Genomic DNA, 25,609 nt, shown 5'->3' with positions numbered 1-25,609 from the left:
ATATTTGAGCCAGTTTTCCCTGCACAAAAAGCTGTCTTCGTTCATCCGGGATAAATGAGCACTTTATAAACTCAGGGTTTACAAAGACATGGTGGAGATGCTTACTTTTCCGTCAAGTTTTAGACACAGGACTGATCCCTCACACCCAGGCTCCTCAGCCGCCGCCTCACAACCCTGAGGCAGCGCGCGCCCCACCGCACTCTCGCGCGGGGCGCCGGCTCCCAGCAGCTGGCCCCGGTCCAGACGGGCGGGCCAGCGCCGTCAGCTCTCGGCTTTCCCAAGCGCATGAAGGTGTCGTGGCACCCTGCCGAGCCCGCCTGACGAGGAGCCCGCGCCGCTGCCCGCCGCGCCTCTCCACTCCTTCCTCCGGGCCCCGTAGAGCTCAGGAAGCAGCTCGGAAGCGACACGCCTGCCCCGCGGCAGCCGTCGATGGAGCGCGACGAGCCGGAGCCGCTGCCGGCCGCTGCTCAGCAGGTACCGGGTCTGAATCAGTCGACGGGGATAGGCGAGGTGAGAGGCTCCCCGCGGCTCAGCAAGCTCGCTGGTATTCACCTGACTTCTCTTTACTTTTCTCAGTCCCTAATCGCGGGACATTGCTGGGGTGGGAAAGTTTGAGGGGCAGCGCGGCCGGTTATGAACGGCTTCAGAGCGACCAGCTACGTGAAGCAGCCCGGGCGGGTCTGTGCTCTTCAGCCCGGCTGACCTGACAGCAGCTGTGGTTTCATTTCTGTGCAGTTTACTTCTAATTTGGATGAGGAATATAGAATCATAGGTGCCCTGCAGGAAAAAAAATACAGTCTGAGGAGCCTTATTTGTGTGATGTGGGGGATTTGTGGCTGCTCAGCACAGCTAAAATTCCATGTTGCTTGAGAACCAGAACTTGAGCACCCTCTTGGTGGGCCTGCTGCTAACAGGATGATCTCCTGGCCTGCAGTTAGTCCCTGGGAGAGGACCAACACATCCCATTCACCTCTTCAATATAGCCTTACATGTGTAATAGCTTACCTCCTAACAGACACTTTGTCCCTCATCTGCAGTCCAAGTGCACCTTTAAGAGCATTGATAGTCTTCACACAGAAGCCATTTCATCTGTGTCACAATTTCTGTTACCCCTTCTTGTCTTTTCTTGCCCGTTCAGATGTGTCTCTTCCAACTGGGGAAGGGACCAGTGTTCATGATAGAGTCTTTGAGCTGTACAGTGCACATTTTCTTGTAACAACTGGAGAGGGGCAACTAGGCTGTTCTAGTCCAGTGCAATTTCACGTGTATTGTGCTATAAGTAGCAGAGAGCATTAAAATTTTAAGAAAGAATGAGAGTGATGCTTTTGCTGCTTGAATCAGTGGTGAAATAAAATGTAGCACCTGTAAGTCTGAATGAAAAATGCTGAGGGAAAATGCTACCTATAAAACTACATATGATATGGAGAAGATAAGTAGGTAATTGGGGGTTGGGTTGTCTGTGATGATATAAAAAATTTGGGGAACTCAAGTGGAAATATTTGACAAAGAAAAGTGCTTGTCTCTTCATGTGATGCATAGTTTAGATGTGGCATTCATTGCCACATGATATGCTCCATCCCTGTCAATGTTCAAGGCCAGGTTGAACAGAGCCTTGGGTGTCATGGTCTAGTGTGAAGCATCCCTGACTATGGCAAGGGGTTTGGAACTAGATGATCTTACAGTCGTTTCCAGGTTTAAGCATTCTATGATTCTATGATGTTGTAGATGCTACAAACTATACATGGCTTCAGAAAAGTGGCAATTCCAAGGAGCAATCCATTAAGGGATGTGATACACTGTGAACATACCTGCTTTGAGAAACTCTTGAGATATGAAACCTGATGAAAGCTGGGACAGGGAAGTTGTGTGCTATTATTTTTCATGTCTTACACTTGTGTCTTCTATAAACCACTCTCAGATAACAGGGTACTTAGGCTATAATAGCTTTTGATCTGAGCCAGTATTACTTTTCTAGTTAGTACTTTTAATGATTAAAGCTTTCGCTTGGGCTTAAACCACGACAAAAAATCGATATTGGTACGAATTTGTCCTCTGGTTTAGCTGCAGTCATTATCACTGTGCTTTGAGTAGCAACAGTACTTGTCGCGGGGGGTGGTGTAGCTGCTGTGGTTGGGGCTGGGGTAGCTTCGCTATCTGTTGCAGTTGAAGTTTGAGTAGTGGCTGTACTTGTCACTGGGAGTGGTGTAGCTGCTGTGGTTGGAGCTGGGGTAGCTTCGCTGTCTGTTGCAGTTGAAGTTTGAGTAGTGGCTGTACTTGTCGCTGGGGTAGCTGCACTGTCTGTTGCAGTCGAAGTTTGCGTAGTGGCTGTACTTGTCGCTAGGGGTGGTGTAGCTGCTGTGCTGGGAGCTGGAGTAGCTGCGCTGTCTGTTGCTTCGCCCTCAGATCCAAGGACATTTCCTTCCTTTTGAAGGTGCTGGATAGTGTTGAACAAGGCCCGGTAAGCATAGGCCAAGCCCCAGCACGTTGACATGATTTGTCCCTCTCTGGTATGACCAGGATGACAGCACACCTCATTTAAGTGTTTTACTAATTCTTCTGGATTTTGCACTTGTTCGGTGGTGAAGTTCCAAAACACTGGAGGGGCCCACTGACCTAGATACTTGCCCATACTATCCCACACACCCTGCCACTCATGGCTGTCCAGCCTCGGGGAAAATCTCTCGGTCCCCCTATTTTGTCGTCTAACCCCAGACAAGGCCCAAACCCGACTCTGCTTAACTCTTGAGATCAGACGTAATGGTTGTGGACAAAACACACTCTGTATGCGTGCCAACATGGTGACCCCCATCACAATCAGCAAACAGGTCTCAACAATATTAAAAGGCCACTCAAAAACTTCAAAACTCTCAAACGATGCTGTAAACAGTCTGGAAGGGGCACTGGGAGGGTAAAAGAATGTCTCCTTCATAGGTTGACCACCCAGGAAGGAGAAAAAAGATGTATAGTTGCTAAGCATTGTGACAAGTGACTATCAATCCAAAACACTGAATGCTTATCACAAATACGATTAGACACACTCCGGTCAGATCTGTCGTTATCTCAACCCTTCGTGCCCCACGTTGGGCGCCAAAAGAACTGTCGTGGTTTAAGCCCAAGCTGTAAATCAGAACCACGCAGTCTACTGCCCCCCCCCCCCCCCCACCTTTCTTCCCTCCGCTTCTGGAGGGACGGGGAGGAGAATCAAAAGAATGCAGCTCCCACGGGTTGAGATAAGAACAGTTTAATAACTAAGGTATAACACAAATCACCACTGCCGCCACCAACAATAACAACGACAAGAGAAATAACAAGGGAAGAGAATACGATACCGCCCGCCGGAAAAGACAGCCCGCCCGACCAGGGGACGTGCCCTTCCGGGTAGCTCCCAGTTCCATCCCCTGGCATGACGTGCTGTGGTATGGAACACCTCCTTGGCCAGTCTGGGTCAGGTGTCCTGTCCCCGCTTCCTCCCGGCCCCTCCTCCTCCCTGGCAGAGCATGAGACTCACAAAATCCTTGGTCAGTCTAAACATCGGTGTTATCAGGTTTTTTTTGTTCCCAAGCCAAAAGTCAAAAACACAGTACTGCAACAGCTACTAAGAAGGAGAAAAAAAACAAAAAACTGACTGCCACTGCTGAACCCAGGACACACTTAAATATGTAGCCCTCTTTGAGGCACTCTTATGCTTGTTAGCTTATACTACTACCTACAGATGCCTTAGCTTTGTCAGTAATTCAGTTTCTTTTCCAGGAGTATTAGTGACAAGCATCTGAGTTTGTGCTACCCACTATATATGTTAAATAGGCTCCTGCATCCATGAAATAGTGGTTTTATTTTCATGGTAAGTGCACGACGTTTTGCTTTTGCAGAACACAGATGAGCATTTTCTTCATTAAATGCATGTTCCTCTTTTGAATTACACAACTTCATTTAAAATACTGGCCTTCTAGTGAGTGACTCTAAAATGTTCTCTGACAGCAGAGTGGTGATCTGAGGAGAGGACCATTGCATGCTCATGAAGAAATGCTTTATGAAGATAAAAGCTTTCATTTTTGAAGCTATTGGCTACAAATTGTGCTTTGGTTTGTACCAGACCTTCCCATAGAAATTTCCTGGGACTAGCCAATTTTATAGTGTCATTAACTATTCATAATGAGCTAAACCATTGGATGATACAGGAATATTTAAAATGCCGGATAAAACCTTGAATTAGATCATCTTCAGATGTTGGCATACTTTACTAGTAACCCTTGACATTTAATTCCCCTGATTCAGGGGCCTATTTTTACTGACCAGTTGTATTAGCCAAGATATTTTCAAAACTAGTTGATTCACATTTCTGCCTTTGGAAAGCGACTAAAAAGATCTTTGTTTAACAATGTGCCTCTGAGTTTGTATACATTTCTGTCCTTTCACATTTATTTTTTTTTTTCCAGAGGAGAATTAATTACAGAAGATTTTGGGTCAGACTTATATAGGAATTAGTCGCCTAACATCTCTTTGATTTCTCACTGAAAAAAATGGGATTTAGATATCAAAATACCCTACAAATCTGAGTCTATGACTTTTTTTTTTTTAATCTTGAATAGACTGTCTGTAAAATCCTTTTTCTCACCTATTTTTCTCATGTATAATGTTATTATTGTTTTTCTGAAATAGGTAGATGACCAAACAGCCCTTGTTACTAAACCCAGGAAGAAAGGAGGAAAAGGTGATCTAGCATCAGCTGGATTTAACATTATCAACTCTATCATAGGATCAGGCATAATCGGTAAGTATGCTTTTCTTCACTAGTCTGTGTTCAGCCTTCTTTATACACGCATGACTAACCAGTTTGGAGAACTGACACTGTTGTCTTACTGTCTTCTGCTGTTCCTAAAGATTTTTCTCTATTTTTATTTGCTTACTATTCAAAAATGCAGAGGTATCAGCTGAGATCAGGTCTCTCAGTGATAAATACCTTACAGCTGCTTTGCCATAATGATAAGAGGATGGGCTGGGCAAGTCCTAACTGAATTTCACACCTAGGCAACACTTTGTCTGTTAAAAATGATCTTTCTGCAGTTATTGAACGTGCTGGTCTGTTTTGAGCAATTGATGGATTTTTTTTTTTTTAATCTGAATATTTATTTTGGTTATCACACATAAGTATGTGGGAAGGTTTTTCTATAATCTCTCCTCTTGTTATTTGCAGGACTGCCATATTCAATGAAGGAAGCTGGTTTTCCACTAGGAGTACTGCTTTTATTTGGAGTTGCCTATATCACAGGTACTTTAAAAGCAGTTTCTGTTGTAAAGTGAAAATTAGCCTTGAAACATTGAGCTTATCTTGAGCTTAATAATACCTTAAACAAGTATATGTATGATAATGTATGATAATTAAAATGAGAGATTTTTTCCTTACCTCATTAATCCCTTGAGCAGATTAATAAAAGTAAAGAATTATACTGTACAGCATATAAAGCTGCTTTTTGTGTGCATTTTATTTTCGTAAAGATAGTTTCTTAGACTAGGTCAAGGTGACATTTGAAGAATAGCTCATATTTGTGCCTCATAATCACCTGGTCCAGTGTTTTTACCCTAATTAAGAGACTGATCCTTGAGGGGATTGTATATCATTTTTCAAAAATCTACAACAGAATGAAAACCTTTGGTTGTATACTATGATTTTGAATATTTTATTTAGTTACCATCCATCAAAAAAATAATGGATTTACCTTCAAAAGGGACAGGGTTTGAAATCACAGAGTAAATGAATATAAATAAATCTGCTGACATCAAAGGCAAATTTCCATAAAGACTCTGAATTCAAGTCTTAAAATAATGAACCAAGTCAACATGAATGTTACAAATTCTGTTACTCATGTGCTGAGCTTTTCATTGCTTAATATATCATGTAAGGTTCTGTATAAATGATTGAGGTTTGACTGGAGAGCAATATAACATAAGGAATATGTTCCTTACGAATGGAAAATTTTCTCTATTGCTTATGGCAAAATAGATTAGTGCAATTATATCATAAACATAGCTGAGAAATTTCAGTTACTTTTCCGTAGAAAATCTGATTTGTCCTTTGTATGTGTAAGTATTTTGAAGGCTCTATAGCCATAGGCCCAGAACCTGTGAATTAAAACTTACCATTTTATTATATTGAAGATTTGGCTCAAAATATCTTGCATAAGCAAATTATAACTATAGTTACAACTTTTCAACTTGTAGCATTTAAAATACAGGCTAAATATGTACCATTAGCATTTATTTTCCATAGATTTTACTAAATAATTGCTGAGTAGCTGTTATTGATCAATTCTCACTGTATTTCATTTTGGGGAATGTTTTCTGGTTTATCCTGGGTCTATGTAGGCTGGGTGTAGTCCAGATTGACAGACAAATACATATGATATGATATGGTAAATCTTTTTTAAAGTTTTGTGGGTCTAAGATCCCTTGCTATAAGCACTTAATATTTCTTGTGCAAGATCAATTTAGCATGCAGCATAATTGAAAATGAACAATTCTGTACTTCTCTTTTTGTCTGCTCCAAATTATAGTGTGAGTATATATTGTGTAAGAATTGCATATGCTCATGGAATCTCTGGATTAGCTTTTACATTAACACATGGTAGAAATCTCCTTCATAAATTTCAGTCATTCCCAGAAGATAATAAACACCGATACTGTTCACAGAAAGGAACTGTTCCTATTGCAGCACAAATTACAAGCTAAGGGAAAGACAAATGAGGAATAGACGAGGTCTAGCTACTGTCTGTCAAGACATCTGTACTAAGGTAATGAATTCTGTGCTGGACTGGAAAATCCCATGGTGCTCAAATAAATTCAAAAGCATAGCTTGACATAACTACAATATTTTGTTCCTCATAAAAAGTTGAGGTTCAGTCTGGGAGTAGTTCTGCCTGAGACATCAGCTCTGTCTCAAGGCATGTTGCTTCATGGGTTTCCAGAAAAATCACTTTGCATGTGTTTTATTTATTTACCCAATGAAAATGTTTAGAATATTTTATTGTAAACAGAGGAGAAGATGCAAAATACTAACCAGGCTTTATCTTTCATAAACTTAGATAAATGAGTAAAGTGACTGAGAGTTCTAGCACTATGACATAGGCAGTCCTTGCATTTTACCTCATTTCAGGATATAATCAAATGCTCCATTCATTCAGGAGACCTCTGTGTTATTAGTTGAATTTTCCTTTTTTGGTGCTTGTGACAGTTATTCCATTTGACCACACTGGGAACCAATGAAAATGAGACTTTCTGCTCTCCCTAATTGGGAAAGCTGGAATAGCTTCTACTATGCGCCTGTAATTCCTGCATTTGCTAGATTGAGATCCTTTGAGATTTTTCATCCATTCTCTTCCCAGTGCCACTGTTCTTTTTACAGACTTTTTTAAAATTTTTTTTTTAATAAGTGAAAAAGATGAACAGGAAACACCATTTGGTTCATATTGTCTTTAACAGTAATTTTCTATTTTAACAGATTATTCCATTATATTACTGATCAAAGGAGGAAACCTCTCCAGTGCCAACACCTATCAAGATCTGGTCAGAAAAACATATGGGCTTGTGGGTTATCTAATTCTTTCAACTCTTCAATTTTTATATCCATTTATTGGTAAGATTATATAAAAATATAAATGTTTAAGTTTTACAAAAAACAAGCTTTTTTACATTGCCTCATTCTTTCACTGGTTAAATATTAAGAACTCCGAAAAGAATATACTGTATATGCCTCTTTCCTATTAAAAAAAAATAATTACTTGGTGTGTTCTGAAGAATGACTGAGGAAGGATTCAATGAACTGGAGGACCAGAATAATAGAACTGAAATGTAATAGCAGATAAATTCATGATCACACACTTACAAATTAATAACAAAGTAGCTATGAGAAATAGCAAAGAAGAGATTCTGTTCTAGAAAGAATAACAGAGCACAAAGTTGATGTGCCTGAAACAAAAGAAAAATATAACTTCAAGAGTATCTTGAATTAATATTTTTCCAAAGATGTAGTATTTCTGTCACTGGAGAAGCCACTTATCAGATCTCACTTGAGTAATATGTGCTATCATTGCTCTTCAACAGCCTCATGCCCAATGAGCTACTAGGAAATTGGGCGGTCAAGGTCCCTTTGAAGAAGAAATAGTAAAAAACCAAACAGCTATAATCTGGGCATGAATTGATTAGACTGAAAGTTTAAAATAAAGGGGTATTCTGAATCTGTCACCTATGATTCAGTCAAGTCTTAAATAAGCTTGTTGTTTTCACACACGGGCCTGTAAGAGAAGGTGTCTTGAGATACCAAGACTTTTGTGACCACAAAGTCCCAGATCAGAATTCCTACTTTGGGAATAATCAGTCTGAATTTATTACAGGTAGCTGAGATTTTTCAGGGGGTCAAGTTAATGCCACTGCAGGCAACAATGTTATACATGTTGACTTAAAGAGTATAAGTACTACTTCATAGAGAATATGGAAGAGAATTTTAAAGATCACAGTCCTTACCATGGACTAGTTATGCATATATATGTGCTTCTATTTGTTTCTATAAGTAGTGTTAATGACTTACAATTTCACAATAGTAAATATTTATGCATTAGTTGAGGTCAGTACCTAGAATCCTTAAAGACCATCTAGTTCCAACCCCCTGCTATGAGCAGGGACACCTTCCACTAGACTAGGTCACTCAAGCTTCATCCAGCCTGGCCTTGAACACCAGGGATGGAGCAGCCACAGCTTCTCTGGGCAAGCTGTTCCACTGCCTCATCCCCCTCATAGGAAAAAGCTTGTTTCTAATATTTAATATAAATCTACCCTCTTTCGGTTTAAAGCTGTTTCCTCTTGTTCTATCACTACAGGTCTTTGTAAAAAAAAAAATAACTCTCCAGCTTTCTTGCAGGCCCTCTTTATGTACTGGAAGGCTGCTATCAGGTCTCCCCAGAGCATTTTCTTCAGGTTGAACAACCCCAGCTGTCTCAACCTGCTCATCTTCCTGGCCCTCCTCTGGACTCCATGTCCTTCTTATACTGGGGGCCTTTGCGTTTGGCCTTGTTGAACTTCATGAGGTTTCCACTGGCCCACCTCTGGATGGCATCCCTTCCCTCTAGCTTGTCAACTGCACCACACAGCTTGGTGTCATCTGCAGACTTGCTGAGGATGGGCTCAATCCTACTGTCACCAACAAAGATACCTATACGTGTGGTGTGTAAATGGTGAAAACCCCATGGGTCTTCAAAATAAATAAATACATTTTGTGTGTACACACTGATGTACACATACACACATTTCTAGTGTAGAATAAGGTAAGAATGAAATATAGATGTTAAGGCTGCAGTTCTTATTAATGAGAGGAAGGAATGGAAGTCCATATCTGACACCTTTATCTATTTTCTCATTTTTTACGGTTTAAAGATTTTGCTAACTTTTTACATGAGCTTTTGTTTGCAGGACTGATTAGTAGACTAACAGGCACTTTACTAAATAGAAACAAGTTTGAAAATAAACTGACAAAGAATTGCTGTTAGAAACAAACAGTTTGAAAAAGCCTTTTTTCCCTATTCTGAAGTAAGCTTATATGGCAAGTTAGCACAACTGCCTTGCTGATCAGGCTGGATTCTTGCTTAGATTGTACCTGTTTAAAAAAAGAAAAAAAACAAAAAAAAAAGCCTTAGAAGATGTTGGTGCTAGCCAGAATTCACCCAAGAGGGAGAGTGGTATATAATCCTGAAATCTACAAAACATGTATTAAATATTCATCAGATATTTCATATTTGACTTGTACTAACCAAAAAATTGTTTTTTCGTTAAGCTATGATCAGTTACAACATAATAACAGGAGACACTTTAACTAAAGTTTTTCAGAGAATTCCTGGAGGTAAGATACATTTTAAAAATTCAGGATGGGGAAAATGTGTTAGATAGGAATACAGCACAAATATCTAGGGATTACCTGTTACATTACTTTTAAATTACTCTTAAATGTAGTTCAAATTAAGAACTTGAAGCATATTTGTGAGAGTAGGGTTTTGTTGTTTCGGGTTTGTTTCTTTGGGGAGTGGGTTTGTTTGGGGTTTCTTGTTGTTAATAAGTCTTTCACAAATAAAAACTATGAATCCTAGCCCTTGGTTATCGTTGTACTCAGTGTCAGTGAGAGACCACATGCTTCAGTGAAATACTAAGCAAATAGAAAGAGTCTTCTGCAGTGGTATATTTACAAGGTCATCACATTTTGCTATCTTTTTTTAGGTATTTCCCATAATAATATTTTGAATAATAAGACTGCACTTTATCTTGAATAATTCTGGATGGCTTGCAAATAATATAGTGGATTTAATACTTACTTAAGAGCGTGTTTATAATAGTTGGTCATGAACTGCATATGTAACTTTCAGTTCTATTAGATATTCACTGCAAAACCAAATGTGGAAATTTGAACTATTTAACTCATGCACTTGTTACCCTTCTGCTGTAAATTTTCACAGCAGGAGCAGTGGAGCAATTTATTTGCATGTTTGACATCTACTTCAGCACAAAGCCGGCTAAGTTAAAACATTCTTCACTGGGAAATTAAAAAGAATATGTCTGCTATGAAGTGGAAATTAGTATTTGTATAAACTGTCTGATTTTCACCTCAGGACTATAATTTTCAACAGGTGAAGCCTGCAAAGCGTAGATTCACTTGTAACTGTCTCACTCAGTTGTTCTGTGAATACCTGATTGGGTTGATAGTGACAGTGAATATCTGATAATTTATATGCAATACCACTTCTGTAATAAGAGGAATCCCCAGCTTGGCACATCTTTTCACCCAGCTGGTAGAATGCCTGCCTAGAAAGAGGTGGGAAAGCATTATAATCTCCCAAAGATTAGAGAGAACTGAACACAGACTTCCATGTCAATTGCCAGACACTTTTCCTCCATAATTATTCAGCAGGCTTTCATTCAAGCCCGTGATTCATGGTAGCCTGACTGAAACTGAATTATGTTTTATTTTGTCATTAGCTTTAAAGAAAACCCCCACCAGCTGTACAAATAAATCCCACTGATTGCGGGGAATATTATATCATTCTTGTTGCCTTCACATGGTAATCTGTATTTTGCAGTGTAAGCCAGCTGACAGCAAGAAAGGAGGTGCTCAAAAGAAATCTAAAAATTAACTTATTTTAGGGTAATTTTTTTGAAGAATTTGCTTCTTTTCAACAGCACAGTAATTGAAGTGAACACACAGTGCCAAAAATTCCCCAAGAGTAAATGGCAGAAAGAAGTAGTGGAATGTTTTACTTGCAGTCTGCAAACACTGGCCCAGGCATGCTGAAAAAAAATTAATACTAATCTATATGTAGAAATGCCAGACTCACAAAGTTTGGTATAATATATCCCATACGTTATGCATTTGTTTTGAATTTGTAGAATTCTTGTGATTATGCACATGCTGTGAATGGCTTCCTCAAAGTTAGCTAATGCCTAGTCTTTATTTCAGTGTTACTTAGCTTAAGTAAAGGGGATAAAAGCCTGGTCAGTATCAGTTTGTTACTTCTAGACTTTCAAATGTAACTGGACAGTTCCTCCTGTCAGTCTCTTATGAAAAATAAATTATTTTCTTTTTTGCTTTAGTTGGACCAGATAACATGCTTACCGACCGTCACTTCATAATCCTTCTTACAACCATCATCTTTACCTTGCCTATATCTTTATATCAAGACATAGCAAAACTAGGAAAGGTAAATCATAATAGCAGTTGATTTTTGGTTTACTTTTCTGTATGCAATTAGAAAATAAGTGCTAGTTATAACTTAATTTATTTGAAATCAATTATATCTAGCTAAAACATGTTAAATATTTAGAATTTCTCTCCCAGGAAATATTGGCAAATTTGGAATAGTTTAAGCAGAACTTTGGTCTCCATGAATCGCTGGAATTTTTCCGTCTACTGCTAGTAGAACTCAAATCTTGCAAAACACTGGGTGATACGGACCTGATATTGAAACGCTGATAACCATTTACTAGAAGTGTTTAAATGAGAATATCAGTTAAAATTAGACAAATAGTTGTAATTGGCTAGTTACTTTAAAAGTATAACAAATTAAAATATTATGATATAGGACAAGCTTTTTAATTATAAATATTTTATGTAATATTTAAAATAAAAATATTATAATTAGAAAAAAAGCACATTATACTGAAAGCCTTTCAGCAGCTTACTGACTAAAGTAGTATTTTTCCCTTAACAGGTATCTCTTATTTCTCTGATTTTAACTGTTGTCATCCTGATTGTTGTGATGGTGAGAACAGTAACATTCAGTCCACAAGTGTGAGTATTCTTACACTTGCCACAAAGTGAATTTTTGATCATATATAATTTGTTATTTCACTATTGCATTGTATCTGCATAGTTTTGAACTATGGCTGTTTTGAGAGAGAGGTAATTGAAAAAATAAATTTGTTTTAACAGTAATAGAAAATGAACTGCTAAACCTTATTTTATCCTCTTTTTAACCCCTCCATTGCATATAAGCAAACTTAGGAAAAGTCTAAAAAAAGTTACATATTAGTTGAAAACTGTGAGATATGGCTAAGAGGTGGCTCATGAGTGGGCATATGAGATTGTCATTTCAGAAATCTTGAATTTCATCCATTACTGTCAGATGGCCTTTATTTACAATCTTAAAATACATAGCATCTTAGTAATATTTCTTTTTCTGTTAATATAATTCTTTGTATTACGTTTTTATTATGAAACTATGAAAAGAAAAAAGATAATATAGTAATAAAAACTTTATTCTGTCATTTGAGAACAGCAATATAAGCATGCAAAACATTTTCAGCAGTACAGACACTCTGAAAGTAGTGTTTAACATTGGACATCAGAGTATTCTAGACAATTTAGTACACGTGAATATGTGTTGTGGCAATATTTTTCTAAATACATTGCAAGAAAGTGTTAGGAATCTATAGTCTTTCCTTTATGGCCTAGAAGGTCTACCTTTTCCTTATCCTTTAAATGTGAAGACATTACTAATAAAGACAACAAACTCTATTTCTGAAAGTGCTTTTTCATTTATTGGAACAGTTTTATATAGTATTTCTAATGTTTCTCTAAGAATTAGATTATTCCACCATGATTATTTCAGTACTGTTATGCATAATTGTTCATTTGTTTTACGGCTGTGATATGTGGGTTACTTGCACGATATTTGTGTTTAATGCTAGAAAGATGTCTAGAATAGCAGTTTCTAAAATTGTAGCAGATGATATTGTCTATTATCCACAAAATGATGCACTTGGAACTGTGTGAGAGTCTCCCTCTCATTTCTTCCCCTCCCCCCCAACCCCCCAAACCCCCCCCCCCCGAAAAAGAAAGCATGCTTTTCATATTGTGTGTTAAAGGGGTATTTGAAAGTGTAATACCAAAATCCCCTTCCAAAAAAGGAAGAAGCTATATGTAATGGTTGCCGATGACCTTGTTACTATGGTAACATGTCTTCTAAACAGTTGTGATGCACTGAAAAAATCTGGTATGCGTTCATTTTTTCTTACAATAACTAATGTTGGGGTTTAAGTGATTCTTGAAGTTTCACATTTTAATTCTTGAGAGACTTTCATTTCTTGCCTGGTTTTCAGAAATGCATCTAGCAAGTTGATTAACTGTTAATCAGAATCTTTTGCCTCACAAACATTCTATCAATGTTGGTTTTCATATTTGTATTTTACCGTGGGAATTAAATATATGCTTTAATTATTAAAGCCCTCTTGTTATATTTATTAATGGTATAATGCTATGCCATCTCTTTTTTTTTTTTTTTCAGTGAGGATGAGGAACACTAATATATTTTAGCACTAATATATTTTAATACCATCCAATCATAGTATTATAACAAGTGAAACAAGTCAATAATGTATTTACTGTGAATCCTTATTAAAATACAGTAGAAGCTGGAGTTTTAAAAGAGATTTTTAAAAATCATGATTACGGAACACAGTCCTTAGATTTGTCAGATAGGAAAAGAATTTGTCTTTTTGCTTAAATACAATTCATGCTCTAGTTGAAAATTATATCTATTATTTGGACAACAGAGAATATTTTATTTCCTGGAAACGTTTAAGTCCATCAGCAAAACAACATTATGGTTATTTTTAATGATTTGATGAGCTTGAAACTGTAGGCTGAAAAATAGCAATTACAAGTCTTTTGAGTGTTGCTTTGAGAATGGAGTGGGTTGTCCAGGAACATTTTAGGAACATTATTTTCTAATTAGTCCTCGAGAAAAAAAACTATATATTTATGATGAGGGATTACTTGATTTAACTTATTTCCTTATATGACAAATATGAAACTGAGGTACTTCCTGCTCAGTTTCAGTTTTGATTAATATCGTCCATATAGTTATTGTTTGCCTGAAGGACATATGAGCCTGCAGATAAAACCACATGTTCTGGACCCAGAGTTTATTCTCAGTAGGTTAAGATGCTGGATAAAAACACGTTTTGATAGTCTGTTCTTTATTTCCATTTGCTTCTAGATGGGTATTTTTCTACTGTGATCAAAAACAATGGGTTAGAACTATCTCAGACTGTAAACATGCTGTATGTTAATACTGCATAAAATCACGCTTCAAAGCTGAAACCAACATCCATTGCTGTAAAAAGCAATATTTTATGTAGCTTATAAAGATGGATCATTTTAATTTTGTGTTCTTTTGGAAAGAATGTTGTGGTGTCAGTGTCTGCATAATACATAGATCTCTAGGAAAAGCTTCAAGAGCATCTGCTACACATAAATAAGATGTGACAATTACTCAGCTGGCAGCTGATCACAGGGGTGAAGCACCAAGTGTTCATGAAAATAACTTGAAAGTAGAAAGTTGATTCTTTCCTTCGTATAAATAATCCAATAGTAAGTAAAAAAAAACTTTAATGTGTGATGAAATTAAAAAATAAAACTAAACTACCATATATTTACAGACTGCTAAGTAGTTCATTAAGGAAGAGGAATTAAAGCAGCTGTAACTAAGTGGGGCTGACATATAGCTTTGCCTTGTCTGTGTTCTTTGTGTCCTCTCTACAAATTACTTTTTTTTCGTTTGTTTTTTTCCAGTCAGTGTTTTATACCTGCAAACTGGGTTTAGATCGAGACCTATGTTTCTCTTTCTCTCCATAGAGGTATTTTGCTTCAGGTGCACTCTGCTGTGCTGCATTTCACAGCATTTCTACATAAATGACAGAAAAGACTTTTGCATGGCATGGATCTTAGGGAATGCTATATTATGTTTTGCAAGAAGTAGAAGATACGCTGTTTTAGGCTGCCAAACAATTTTGCCCAACCCTTACTTGTGATCTGGATGTGAAACGCCCTGGTTTACCCTGTTAGGAAGTCTTAACTTTTTCCTAGTTCATTAGTTCTTTTCATTTTCCCTTGTTATTGTGTAGATAAACAGAAATATTTTCAAAACTTTTTAAAACTCATTAGCATGTTTATATGCTATATTTTCCATTAAGTATACTGAAGACTCTGTAGTTTCCTTAACCTTTAGACTTTCTTCATCGCTAGGCTTTACCACCTTCCTTTACCACGGACAGTTCTTATTGTCAATCTATCTTGCTGTTGTCTTACTTTCAGATAAAACTTTTTCCTCTCTGGGATCTCCCTTCGAATGTCTAGTGCTCAATCTTTTACTATTTTCATTCCAAGAATCACAGTTATATTACTTCTCAGTTTTTATTTTGTGTGACAACTTCTACTGTATGATAGGCAGTAGAGCTCTCAACAAGTGCATTTAGTATCACAAATGTATTTATTCTGTAACTTTTATTGTGTTTTATCTAACTACTTCTCCAGCATGAAAAAAGCTGTGTGTTCATGCAGACATAGCCTGTGTTTTTATACACCGAGGAACAGTAAGTTAGCTGGTTTTGTTTATTAATGTATGAGCAGCAGTTAAATCTTCCCCTAACAATTCTTAACAAGAATGTAGGTCAAACTGGTCAGAACAAAGGTCCTTCTCAAAAAAAGAAAACCCAAACACAAAACCAAACCAAAATTCAATCTTGAACAGTAGCAGCAGGATTGAAAAAGCCAAATAGGTGTAGTGTTACCTGGTATTCTTGTGATAAGATACTTTCAGCCTGTGTATGCATCTGCCTACACAGACACATATTTATATGAATGTATGCATGTTCACCTTGACACTTGATACTTGATATTGCCATTAGGTGCCGTTTGTCTTGTGAGTAATTTTATGTAATCACTCACCGTGTGGCTCTTCCCTAACTAACAGGTAGTTTTCTGACACAATTTTGTCTTTCTGAGTCTGAAGTCTTATTTTATATAGACACTTTCATGTCAGCTGCACTCCTCTCCAGGAGCTTTGCATAAGTCTGTATGTTCTGCAGACTGGACTTGGGTCTTATTTGTTGTTGATATGATCAGAATTCTTGAGCTGTTGACTCTTAGTTCTAATCACTGAGAAATGGAATTGCTTACTGTGTTGCTTTCCCTTAGTTTATCACATCTGTGTGAGATCCCTCTGTTCCCAGGGTATGAAAATGTTTTCCTAAACACATACAGCAGTATATGATTTATTGTATGAAAGAGTCTTGTATTGTTGCATATCTAATCTGTATCACCATGCGTTATATGCCATTGCAGTCTGCTGGTAGTGTTCAAATCACGGATCTGATATTCTTCCTCGTTCTGCAACTAGAATGGAAAGAATTTATCTTCTTAGGCTGCTACATAAGAAGGATTTTGTTCTTTTGTATTTGTTTTTCCTCCAAATAATGCTCCTAATCTTATTTGTCATTTATGCATAAAACAAAGCTATATTTTGGTCTATTGCATATTGCTAGTGCATAAGCTAACATTGTGCAGGGGGAAAACTAGCTCCTGTGATGGTGTTTTTTGTTGTTGTTTTTATTTTGTTATTATTATTTATTTTGGCACTTTATTAAAAATGTTTTGACTGAAATTTACACACTTTCTACATTCTTTTTTTTTAAATCCCTATTTGTAGGAAATTTTTATTATAGCTATACTGTTACACGAGGTGTACCATTTTCACAGAAATCATTATGTGCTTCAGAGAGAAGAATTCTTTATTTCTGTGCATTGATTTATAGGGTCTTACATAATCTAAATGTTAATTATTAATAAAAAAGGGGTAAGAAGACTCACAAATTCTCTTATCAAAGGATAATATAACAGAAATTTTCATTTTGAATGTTTGATATCAAAGCTGACCTCTAGTGGTTACCGAATGGAGCAGTTGTAATGTTAGCATTCTATATTCTATTTTTTTTTTTGAGATATTATTGACTTTTTTCCAATCAGATGTGAATGTTTGCCTGAAAAATAATGCATTCAAAATTATGGATATGAATTGTCCACAGACGTCTGTAGTGATTTGGTATCAGTTGAGGGAGGGTACTCTGTACAAGGAACTACAGCAGCTATAGTGATTTGGAAGTCCTATTTCACCAGAAAATGACAGATATCTCTATTTCATCAGTAGCATTTATTACATCTACATTCTGCGTCTGAGAATGTTTTAGGAGGGCCATATTCAGCTGTTTTAAGACTAGAAGCAGTGTGTTACAGTAGTCAAGACAACATACTGCATCTGAGGGTAAAAAACTGAACTTGATTTTGGTACTCAGGTTCTGTTCGCTTCAAAGTTAAGCTTAGCAACCACAGCTTAAGAGCCAAAAAGGTACTCTAAGTCTGAACTGAATGTGCATTGCATATGTTTCGGGTTTTTTTTTAATATGGAAAAGGCAGGATTGACTGTTTGAGCTCTCAAGTAATCGTAAGATATGAGTTTTGAAAGACGAAGCAGCATTTTTTTGTCTTCTTTTTTCTTTTTAGGGTGTGGGAGTGGAATTTAAACATTTGAAGGCAATGAAACCTAGCATAACATATGCCAGTATGCCACCAGATAGAGGGAGATACAGAGCTGCCTTTGTTTCCTTCACAGAACTGGCATGAATGCCATACTGCTTTCTAGGGCAGTAGGAAAGTAGCAGCTAAAGCCTCAGGTGGTAGCAGCTTTCCCTCTAAATAAAAACAGAGCAAAGTTAGCAGCAACCAACTTTTTAAGAGCAAGTTCTCTGTGCTATTTCTTTTGTCTGTGTTTTATTGTTAATTACAAACACAATGTTCAACTGGCTTGTGAATTTCATTTTATATTTTTAGCAAATTGCAGTTCTGGAAAATGATGTTTTGTGTCATCCTTTCCTTCATTTTTGCCCTCTATGCAGAGAGGAAGTTCATGCATCAAATGGGTTTTAACAAAGTTTGCTGATGGTTTTCTGTGGTCCTCCTCTAAGAATTACAGTTACCACAGGTCCAGAATTGTGAGCATAACTTATAAGAGTAGATGTGGGGGATATTACAGTTCTTGCCTGATTTATCACTCCTTTAGGAACTAGCAGAATCCCTTTACTATGGGGAATATTTGGAACAAGTGTAAGGAAAGGCAAACTGCCTTACTTGATTTGTAGACTAGGAAAAAAAAAGTGTCTCTAGACTGCATGGATTACATGTGCAAATTCCAAGGAAGAAATTGCCTTTAAGTAGCCAGAAGAGATTTTGGGTTGAGATAACCTTAGTCAGAATCAGTAACAGGTTTAACCTTCCCTGTCGCTTGGTATATGACTTGAAGAGTTTATTTACAAATCTGAAACAGGCTGACATTTGGCTGTAAAAGCTGGTTACAGAAATACTTTAGCCAAAACAAGGGAGGTGAGAAGGGATCTCCCTAGTTTCAACTTATTGTTGATGAACACTCTGGCCTGTTTGAGAGAGTTCTGGAGATCTGACTAGCAGTTCTGTATTACAACATAGTATTTTAAATTGTTTTTAATAGCTGGTACTTGAAGAGGGGATAATCTATTAAAACAAATGTCTGTTTTAGACCCAAATCAGAAAATGCATGGATATTTGCAAAATCAAATGCAGTACAAGCTGTTGGGGTGATGTCATTTGGTAAGTAATTTTTTTTTATATTTTCAATATTCAAATCAACTCTTAACAAAGTCTTTAATATTTTGGACCTAGAAATTGGTTTGGTTTTTTTTTCTATGTATTCATGCTAAGATGGCTTAGAAAAAAATGAAATTGAATTTGAGACATCCATATGAATTTAATTGTTATGATTTAAGACATTATTCCTGTTATTCCTATAATTTCCGAGGGACTATTGCCACTGTAGCACAGACAGAGGTGTAGTATGTGAATCTAGCTCAACTGTCCAGGTCATCCTAAAACACCTGCACCAACAGGGTTAGTATAACTGATAAATTGAGGAGGAAGTCATCATTCTGTATTCTCTTGGATAACCAATAACAAAAAAATCTTAGGCTGCAATTCATCCATTTGCTAGAGAGTGCCTGTTACTTTCCATCTCTCACAGTGAAACACTCAGGTGAATCTCAACTTGCTTCCGTTATCCTCATTCTAAAATCTGTTCCTGCCTGCAGGATCCAGTATATTACTTCTTGTTGATACTGTGATAATCTGAGGCCTAAAATGGATGTCATAGGAAGTCTGAAAGTAGCAAATGGCTCTGTGGTTTAAAAAAAAAAAAAAAATAATCTCAAAACTGCTGTTGGGTTCCTAAGCAAAGAGCAAGAAGAGGAAACAGGTGGAATGGAGGTGTGGAGGGTGGGAAACAGCATGGCATTTTAGGGTAATGAAATCAGAATCATTGCAGGTTGAATATAAACCTCATCAAATCAAATAAGTAGAAGTTCAAGCCATTTATCTTTGCCAGTCATTGCAGGATTAATGTTTGTATTTAATAATGAGTGGATTCAAACTATGCTATCTCTCCCCTACCCTGGAATTTATTTTATATGCATGAATTCATATATTTGCTTCAACTGTCATGTGTTTCAGCATTCATCTGCAACCATAACAGCTTTTTAATATATGGGTCTCTGGAAGAACCTACATTAAAGAACTGGTCTCGAGTCACACATGTGTCTGTCTCACTTGCTGTTATTATCAGTGTAGTGTTCGCCGCATGTGGATATATGACTTTTACAGGATACACAGAAGGTAAACTGCTTGATTTTGTTGCTTGCTGCAATCCTTACATTTCTGCCTTTCTGTCCAATTTTTGCTGCTAATATCTTAGTGAATTTAAAAATTACAAAATCATACTGTGTTTGGACAGAAATGATTAGGACATTGCTTGTAGTTCCCCAGCCACCAACACAGGATACAAAGATCTGAGCTGCATGCTAAGAGATGTCAGATTCCCAAGTGTAAGCCTCTCTGGTCACAGTCCCCTTTGAATACTTCCATAATCAAAATACTTCTGAGCACTAAGCATCTCTAATTTAGCGATATGGTCCGCTAGCAGAGAGCAGTAAGAACAAAAATGGCTTTGAGTTTTCTACAGGATGCCTGGCATGTATTTCTGTACATTCTGTATCTTTTCCTGTCTGTGCTAATACAGCGTTCTACCTCTGACTTAAGAGATATTTCCTATCTTTACAACAGCTGTTTTGCTGTAACTAATCCTATTGCCACTTCTGTGGGTATATGACTATACATAAATGTATAAATATATCTAATCAATGTTACATCATATTATTTAACATCATTTTGTTGAAGTATAAAAGGTCCTTTCAGAGGAACAAGGCATAAATTTGTTCAATGCATTAGCTTCTTCAGGAAAAATACATACTTCACAAGCAAGCAGATTTTCTGTTATTTAATAGTGCTGTTCCACATCATAGAAGGCTTACAAGCTTTTCCTTTCCTGATGAGCAGCAGCATCTAGTTGAGAACAGAAACTGTAGGATATAGATTACTGGTTGATCTGTCCTTTTTTCCTCCTTCTAGTGCTGTTTATGCTGAATAACTTACTGTCCTAGATGCACCTGTAGCTAGACTTAACAGCAAACTGGCTGAGATATTACAAGTATAGAAAGCTCTGACTGCAGCTGTCCCTCAGCATATGACTCTACTGCAAGCAGGTTCCATCTTACTTTGTCTCCCCTGTCAAAATCTTTTGTCTATTTTCTTTTAAGTGCACCCTAATCCTTCTTCAATGCTGTTTTGATCCTAAAAGTGGTGAATCATAAGACAGTATAGTAATCAGGTAGAAAAGACCTGGTAGATCATCTGATCACTGTCTTGCGGTGTCTGTCATGCTTCAGAGATCATTATTCCAGATTCTTTGTGGTAAACTCTAAGCAAGATGATGATTTGAATTCTCTAGCAATGTTTTTGTTAGATGCAAGAAGATTTACTAGGTAATAATCCATATGTTTATAAGGCCTTTCAGGGTCAGAATATTTGAAATTCTTTACTGCAGTTTACCAGCTGTGATTAGATACTATCAGAAAAAAAGCAGTTCTCCAGAGGTAACTCACTGGTTGTCTTTGTGTAATTGCTGTTTTAGGAATTACATTTTTAAAGGAAATATATCTTTCACATACAAGCTTTCTTTCTGAGTCTGTCACATATTTATTTAAACAAACACCAGCATCTCATACAAAATCTGTGCTAAGGGGAAAATAACAGATGACAAACTCTAGTGTGTATATGTTAAAATATTTTTGAAAGATAAATGCTACTTGAAATAAAAACATCGCTACTAGCAGGATAACGTGAAGGTTCCTCTTGGATGTAATTTCTGGGTGTAACTACAGTTTTTTGAGATGAATCAGGAAAGGGGATCAGAAAGTCTCAATTACTCCAGTAACTTACACTTCAAGTTGCAAATAGGCCAATGACATGAAGTTCAAACTAACTGATGCTTTGCTATGCCTCAGGAGATCTATTTGAAAACTACTGTAGAGATGACAGTCTTGCTACATTTGGAAGATTTTGTTATGGAGTTACTGTAATTCTGACCTTCCCCCTTGAATGTTTTGTGACCAGAGAGGTAAGAATTAACTACATTCTCCCATTAACAATGTTGATATATATTAATATTATTTTCACATTATTAATACATATTGTAGCTGAAGTCAGTGGTTGATCTGTAATAAATATTATCATATCCTATACTGTTACATGCAATGAGTATGACATACAAATTGTACTATTTGGATTCTGATAACATAATGCTGTATTACATTTATTATTTATTATAATATTATCCAATATTCTATTAATAGCAGGACTGCTTAAAGTTCCAAGTTTGGCATAAATACCACTGTTGTTATTATGTTGAGAGTAGCCCAAAGTAATATATTTATCGTGCTTAATAGTTTTGGTTTGTGATAGTATCTCTGTCTAGGAAATCCATCTATTCAATAAATAATTGTAATTTTTTATTCTGTAGTGGGCAAATGAGAAGAAAGTAAGTATACTGTAGATCCTGCAGGTGTAACTAAGTCAGTCTTGCATGTGTTCTGCAATTTTAGTCATGCTTTTTATGAGTTATTTTTGGATGTGGATGAAGATGTTTTCTTGAAGCAAAATAGGTAGAGTTTGGTCAGTGTATTCTCACCCATTCTTTTAGTTTCCTAATGTTAGAAGATTTGGAATGAGCTGTTTGTTCAGGTAAAGAACAAAACCAAGGTTTAAAATTGTGGTTCTGTTTCAGGTGATTGCCAATGTGTTTTTCCATGGGAACCTCTCCATAGTTTTCCATATTGTTGTGACAGTAGTTATCATTGCTGTGGCGACTGGTGTATCATTAGTGTACGATTGCCTTGGAATAGTTTTAGAGCTCAACGTAAGTGAACTTGTATACTCTTGTTTAATAAATCACTTTTTTATAAAACAGAATTATGAAAAATCCACAGCTCTACTTAAAATCTTATGTAATTCACCGTAGTAGTCAGTAGAAATGTTAGTAGGAAAAAAATTAATTATTCATTGCTTCAAAATTGGATAATAACAGGAGAAAGGGAGTTCAGAGGTAAAGTTCGTATAGTTGGAAAGTGCTTTCAGGGCAGTCCTGAAGATATGGCAAATTACTATGATTTACCAAATGTATCTAAACTGTAACAGAAATCACTAAAATACTCATCCTAACTGTATTGCAGGAGTGAATCTAGCATGTTTTTCTGTAATCCCTGCTTCTGACGAAGTTGGCAAATTACTAACACTGAATCAGATCCTAAGGATTGCCTTGTGCCAAAGAGACAAAAACAAGGGGATAAAGAAAGAAGCAGTAGTAGTGAGACCACAGAGGTAGAAACTGGAATTTTTCCCTGTGGTGTCCTTGCAGCCTTCTCTTCTCCAGTCTGAACAGATGCAATTTTCTTAGACTGTCTTCATATGGGAGGTGCTCAAGCCCCCTTATCATGGCCCTCGTCTGGACTTGCTCCAACAGTTCCATGTCCTTATTATGTTGAGGACATCAGAACTGTACACAGTACTCAGCTATTATTAATAAATAAAGAAGATGTGGAAACATATTCAAGGATATGAAAGTTAGAATATGGAGAAAACTTTTTAAGGACAGCCCTTACTTCTTTATTGAAGTATTTTGGAATTGCTTTCTTACATCCCTGTCCATGCATTCATTGATATTTTCAAGCCGTATATTGCATGCTTGTTGATGGAACAAAATGGAGGGAGTTGTTATTTATGCTATGTGATACACATACTTGTATGTACATTATGGTACAAGTATACTGTTTTGATCCACAGAGCAGTTTATCTGCTAACTGAGCAGTAACGAGTGATTTTGTATCTGTGATTTTACCGGGTTATATATTATAGAACAGGTTTCAATATTCAGATAAGTTATATAATTACCCTCAATTTTAAATAATTACCTACTTAACAAATCATAACTAGTTCAAAATAAACACTATTCGTAATGGTTTGGTTAGGATGCATGTTTCCATTAAAATTTTCTCACTCATGGCATCTGTTGGTAATTTCTTTTCCATTTTTTTTCCACTCTGTTTCTACATTACAAGTGCAGAAAATTCACCTGTGTGTATATATATACACACCCATAAAAGTATTTAAATGTGTGCATATGTGCATGCATATTCTGGGCATATATCTGAATACTGGTATAATGAGCCTAATTAACTTTTTGTGCCCATATAATCTATGTATATGTATGTGTGGTTTACATTTATTATATGGTATAACATATTAAGAATAAATTTACACCAGAGAACTGCCAATGAGTCTTTTTAGCATGAACAGATATAGAATCATACAATCATAGAATTGTAGAATAGTTAGGGTTGGAAAGGACCTTAAGATCATCTAGTTCCAACCCCCCTGCCATGGGCAGGGACACCTCACACTAAACCATGCCACCCAAGGCTCTCTCCAACCTGGCCTTGAACACCTCCAGGGATGGAGCATTCACAACTTCCCGGGGCAACCCATTCCAGTGCCTCACCACCCTCTCAGTAAAGAACTCCCATATGTCTAACCTAAACTTCCCCTGTTTAAGTTTTAACCCATTACCCCTTGTCCTATCACTACAGTCTCTAATGAAGAGTCCCTCCCCAGCGTTCTTGTAAGCCCCCTTCAGATACTGGAAGACTGCTATGAGGTCTCCACGCAGCCTCCTCTTCCCTAGAAGATTTTTTATGTCTGTACTGATCACTTTTAACAGGTTCTACCCGTAATACAGAAGTTTATGCAAACAATGATGCAAAGATATTCAGTAGGCTGGATTACTTCCTCACCATAATTAAGCTGAAACATAGTGTTTGTTAAGTATGTGAGAAAGTAAACATTTGTAATTTCTGCATTAAAATACTCTTTTTTGGCATGTAATTTGTATGTTATTTTGCAGTAGCTTTACTATGAAAAGTACTTAAGCAGGTGCTTTTTATCTGTCCCTATCTAAGAGAGTATTTAAAGAGGAGTTGAATTTTTAATTCTCTCAAAGGGAACTTTGCTTTCATATGAAAGCCAACCCAAATCAGGTCATAAATGTAGAAATTGATCAGAATTCTTTGAACTGCTACATGATGCTTCCCCCCCCCTTTTTTTTTTCTGAGTTGTATTACATTTCCTACATGGAATGAACTTAAAAATCTTGAGTCAGTTATAGTATTTGCAGAGCCAGTATGTTTGGACTTTTACTGTACTGCTGAAACCAAGAAACTTCTGATGATCAGAAAGAAAATCAGAAAGAAAATTGCAGCAGAAAATACTACTCTGTATCAGCAAAGAAAAAGCATTTAAATAAATCTGAATTATTTCAGATCATTTTACAGATATTCCTGCAAGTAACTTTTCACTTCTAAAAGGAAGTTTTGCATATAGCAAAACTGGCAAAGGCCTCTATTCTCTGACTTTACTGTTGTATTAGTCTGATCACAACCATTTAAAAATTTAGGGGTTTGTTCTTCACATCTAAATAAATATGCTTATGAGATTTTTTTTTCTATTGTTGTTTCCCACACACAGGGAGTTCTGAGTGCTACCCCACTTGTTTTTATCATCCCATCAGCGTGTTACCTAAAGTTGTCCAAAGAGCGATGGAACCATTCAGATAACCTCATATCCTGCCTGATTCTTGCTGTCGGTGTGCTAGTGATGACAGTTGGGTTTGTTTTGACTGTATTGCATCCCCAGGAATGTAGCCATGGAAGAGAAATGTTCTACTGCTTCTCTAGTAATATTTCTTCTCACAACAGTACACTTCCACCATAG

General features: G+C 36.9%; 1 protein-coding gene across 1 annotated transcript; it reads left to right on the top strand.

The window, feature by feature from the left end:
* Positions 1-429: 429 nt before the first annotated feature.
* On the top strand, positions 430-25,609 carry SLC38A11 (solute carrier family 38 member 11; the record flags this gene model as incomplete). The annotated part of the gene is made up of 12 exons (XM_080622028.1): positions 430-510; positions 4,660-4,771; positions 5,195-5,269; positions 7,496-7,630; positions 9,821-9,886; positions 11,626-11,732; positions 12,243-12,322; positions 18,921-18,991; positions 19,904-20,065; positions 21,793-21,905; positions 22,572-22,703; positions 25,364-25,609. 12 exons carry the CDS (start codon positions 430-432, stop codon positions 25,607-25,609), a joined length of 1,380 nt encoding a protein of 459 aa, XP_080478154.1.

The sequence above is a fragment of the Psittacula echo genome, assembly GCF_963264785.1.
Source record: "Psittacula echo genome assembly, chromosome: 6".
Taxonomy (NCBI): domain Eukaryota; kingdom Metazoa; phylum Chordata; class Aves; order Psittaciformes; family Psittacidae; genus Psittacula; species Psittacula echo.
Note: the sequence above shows the minus strand (reverse complement) of the source record. Positions and strands in the feature narration are given on the sequence as shown.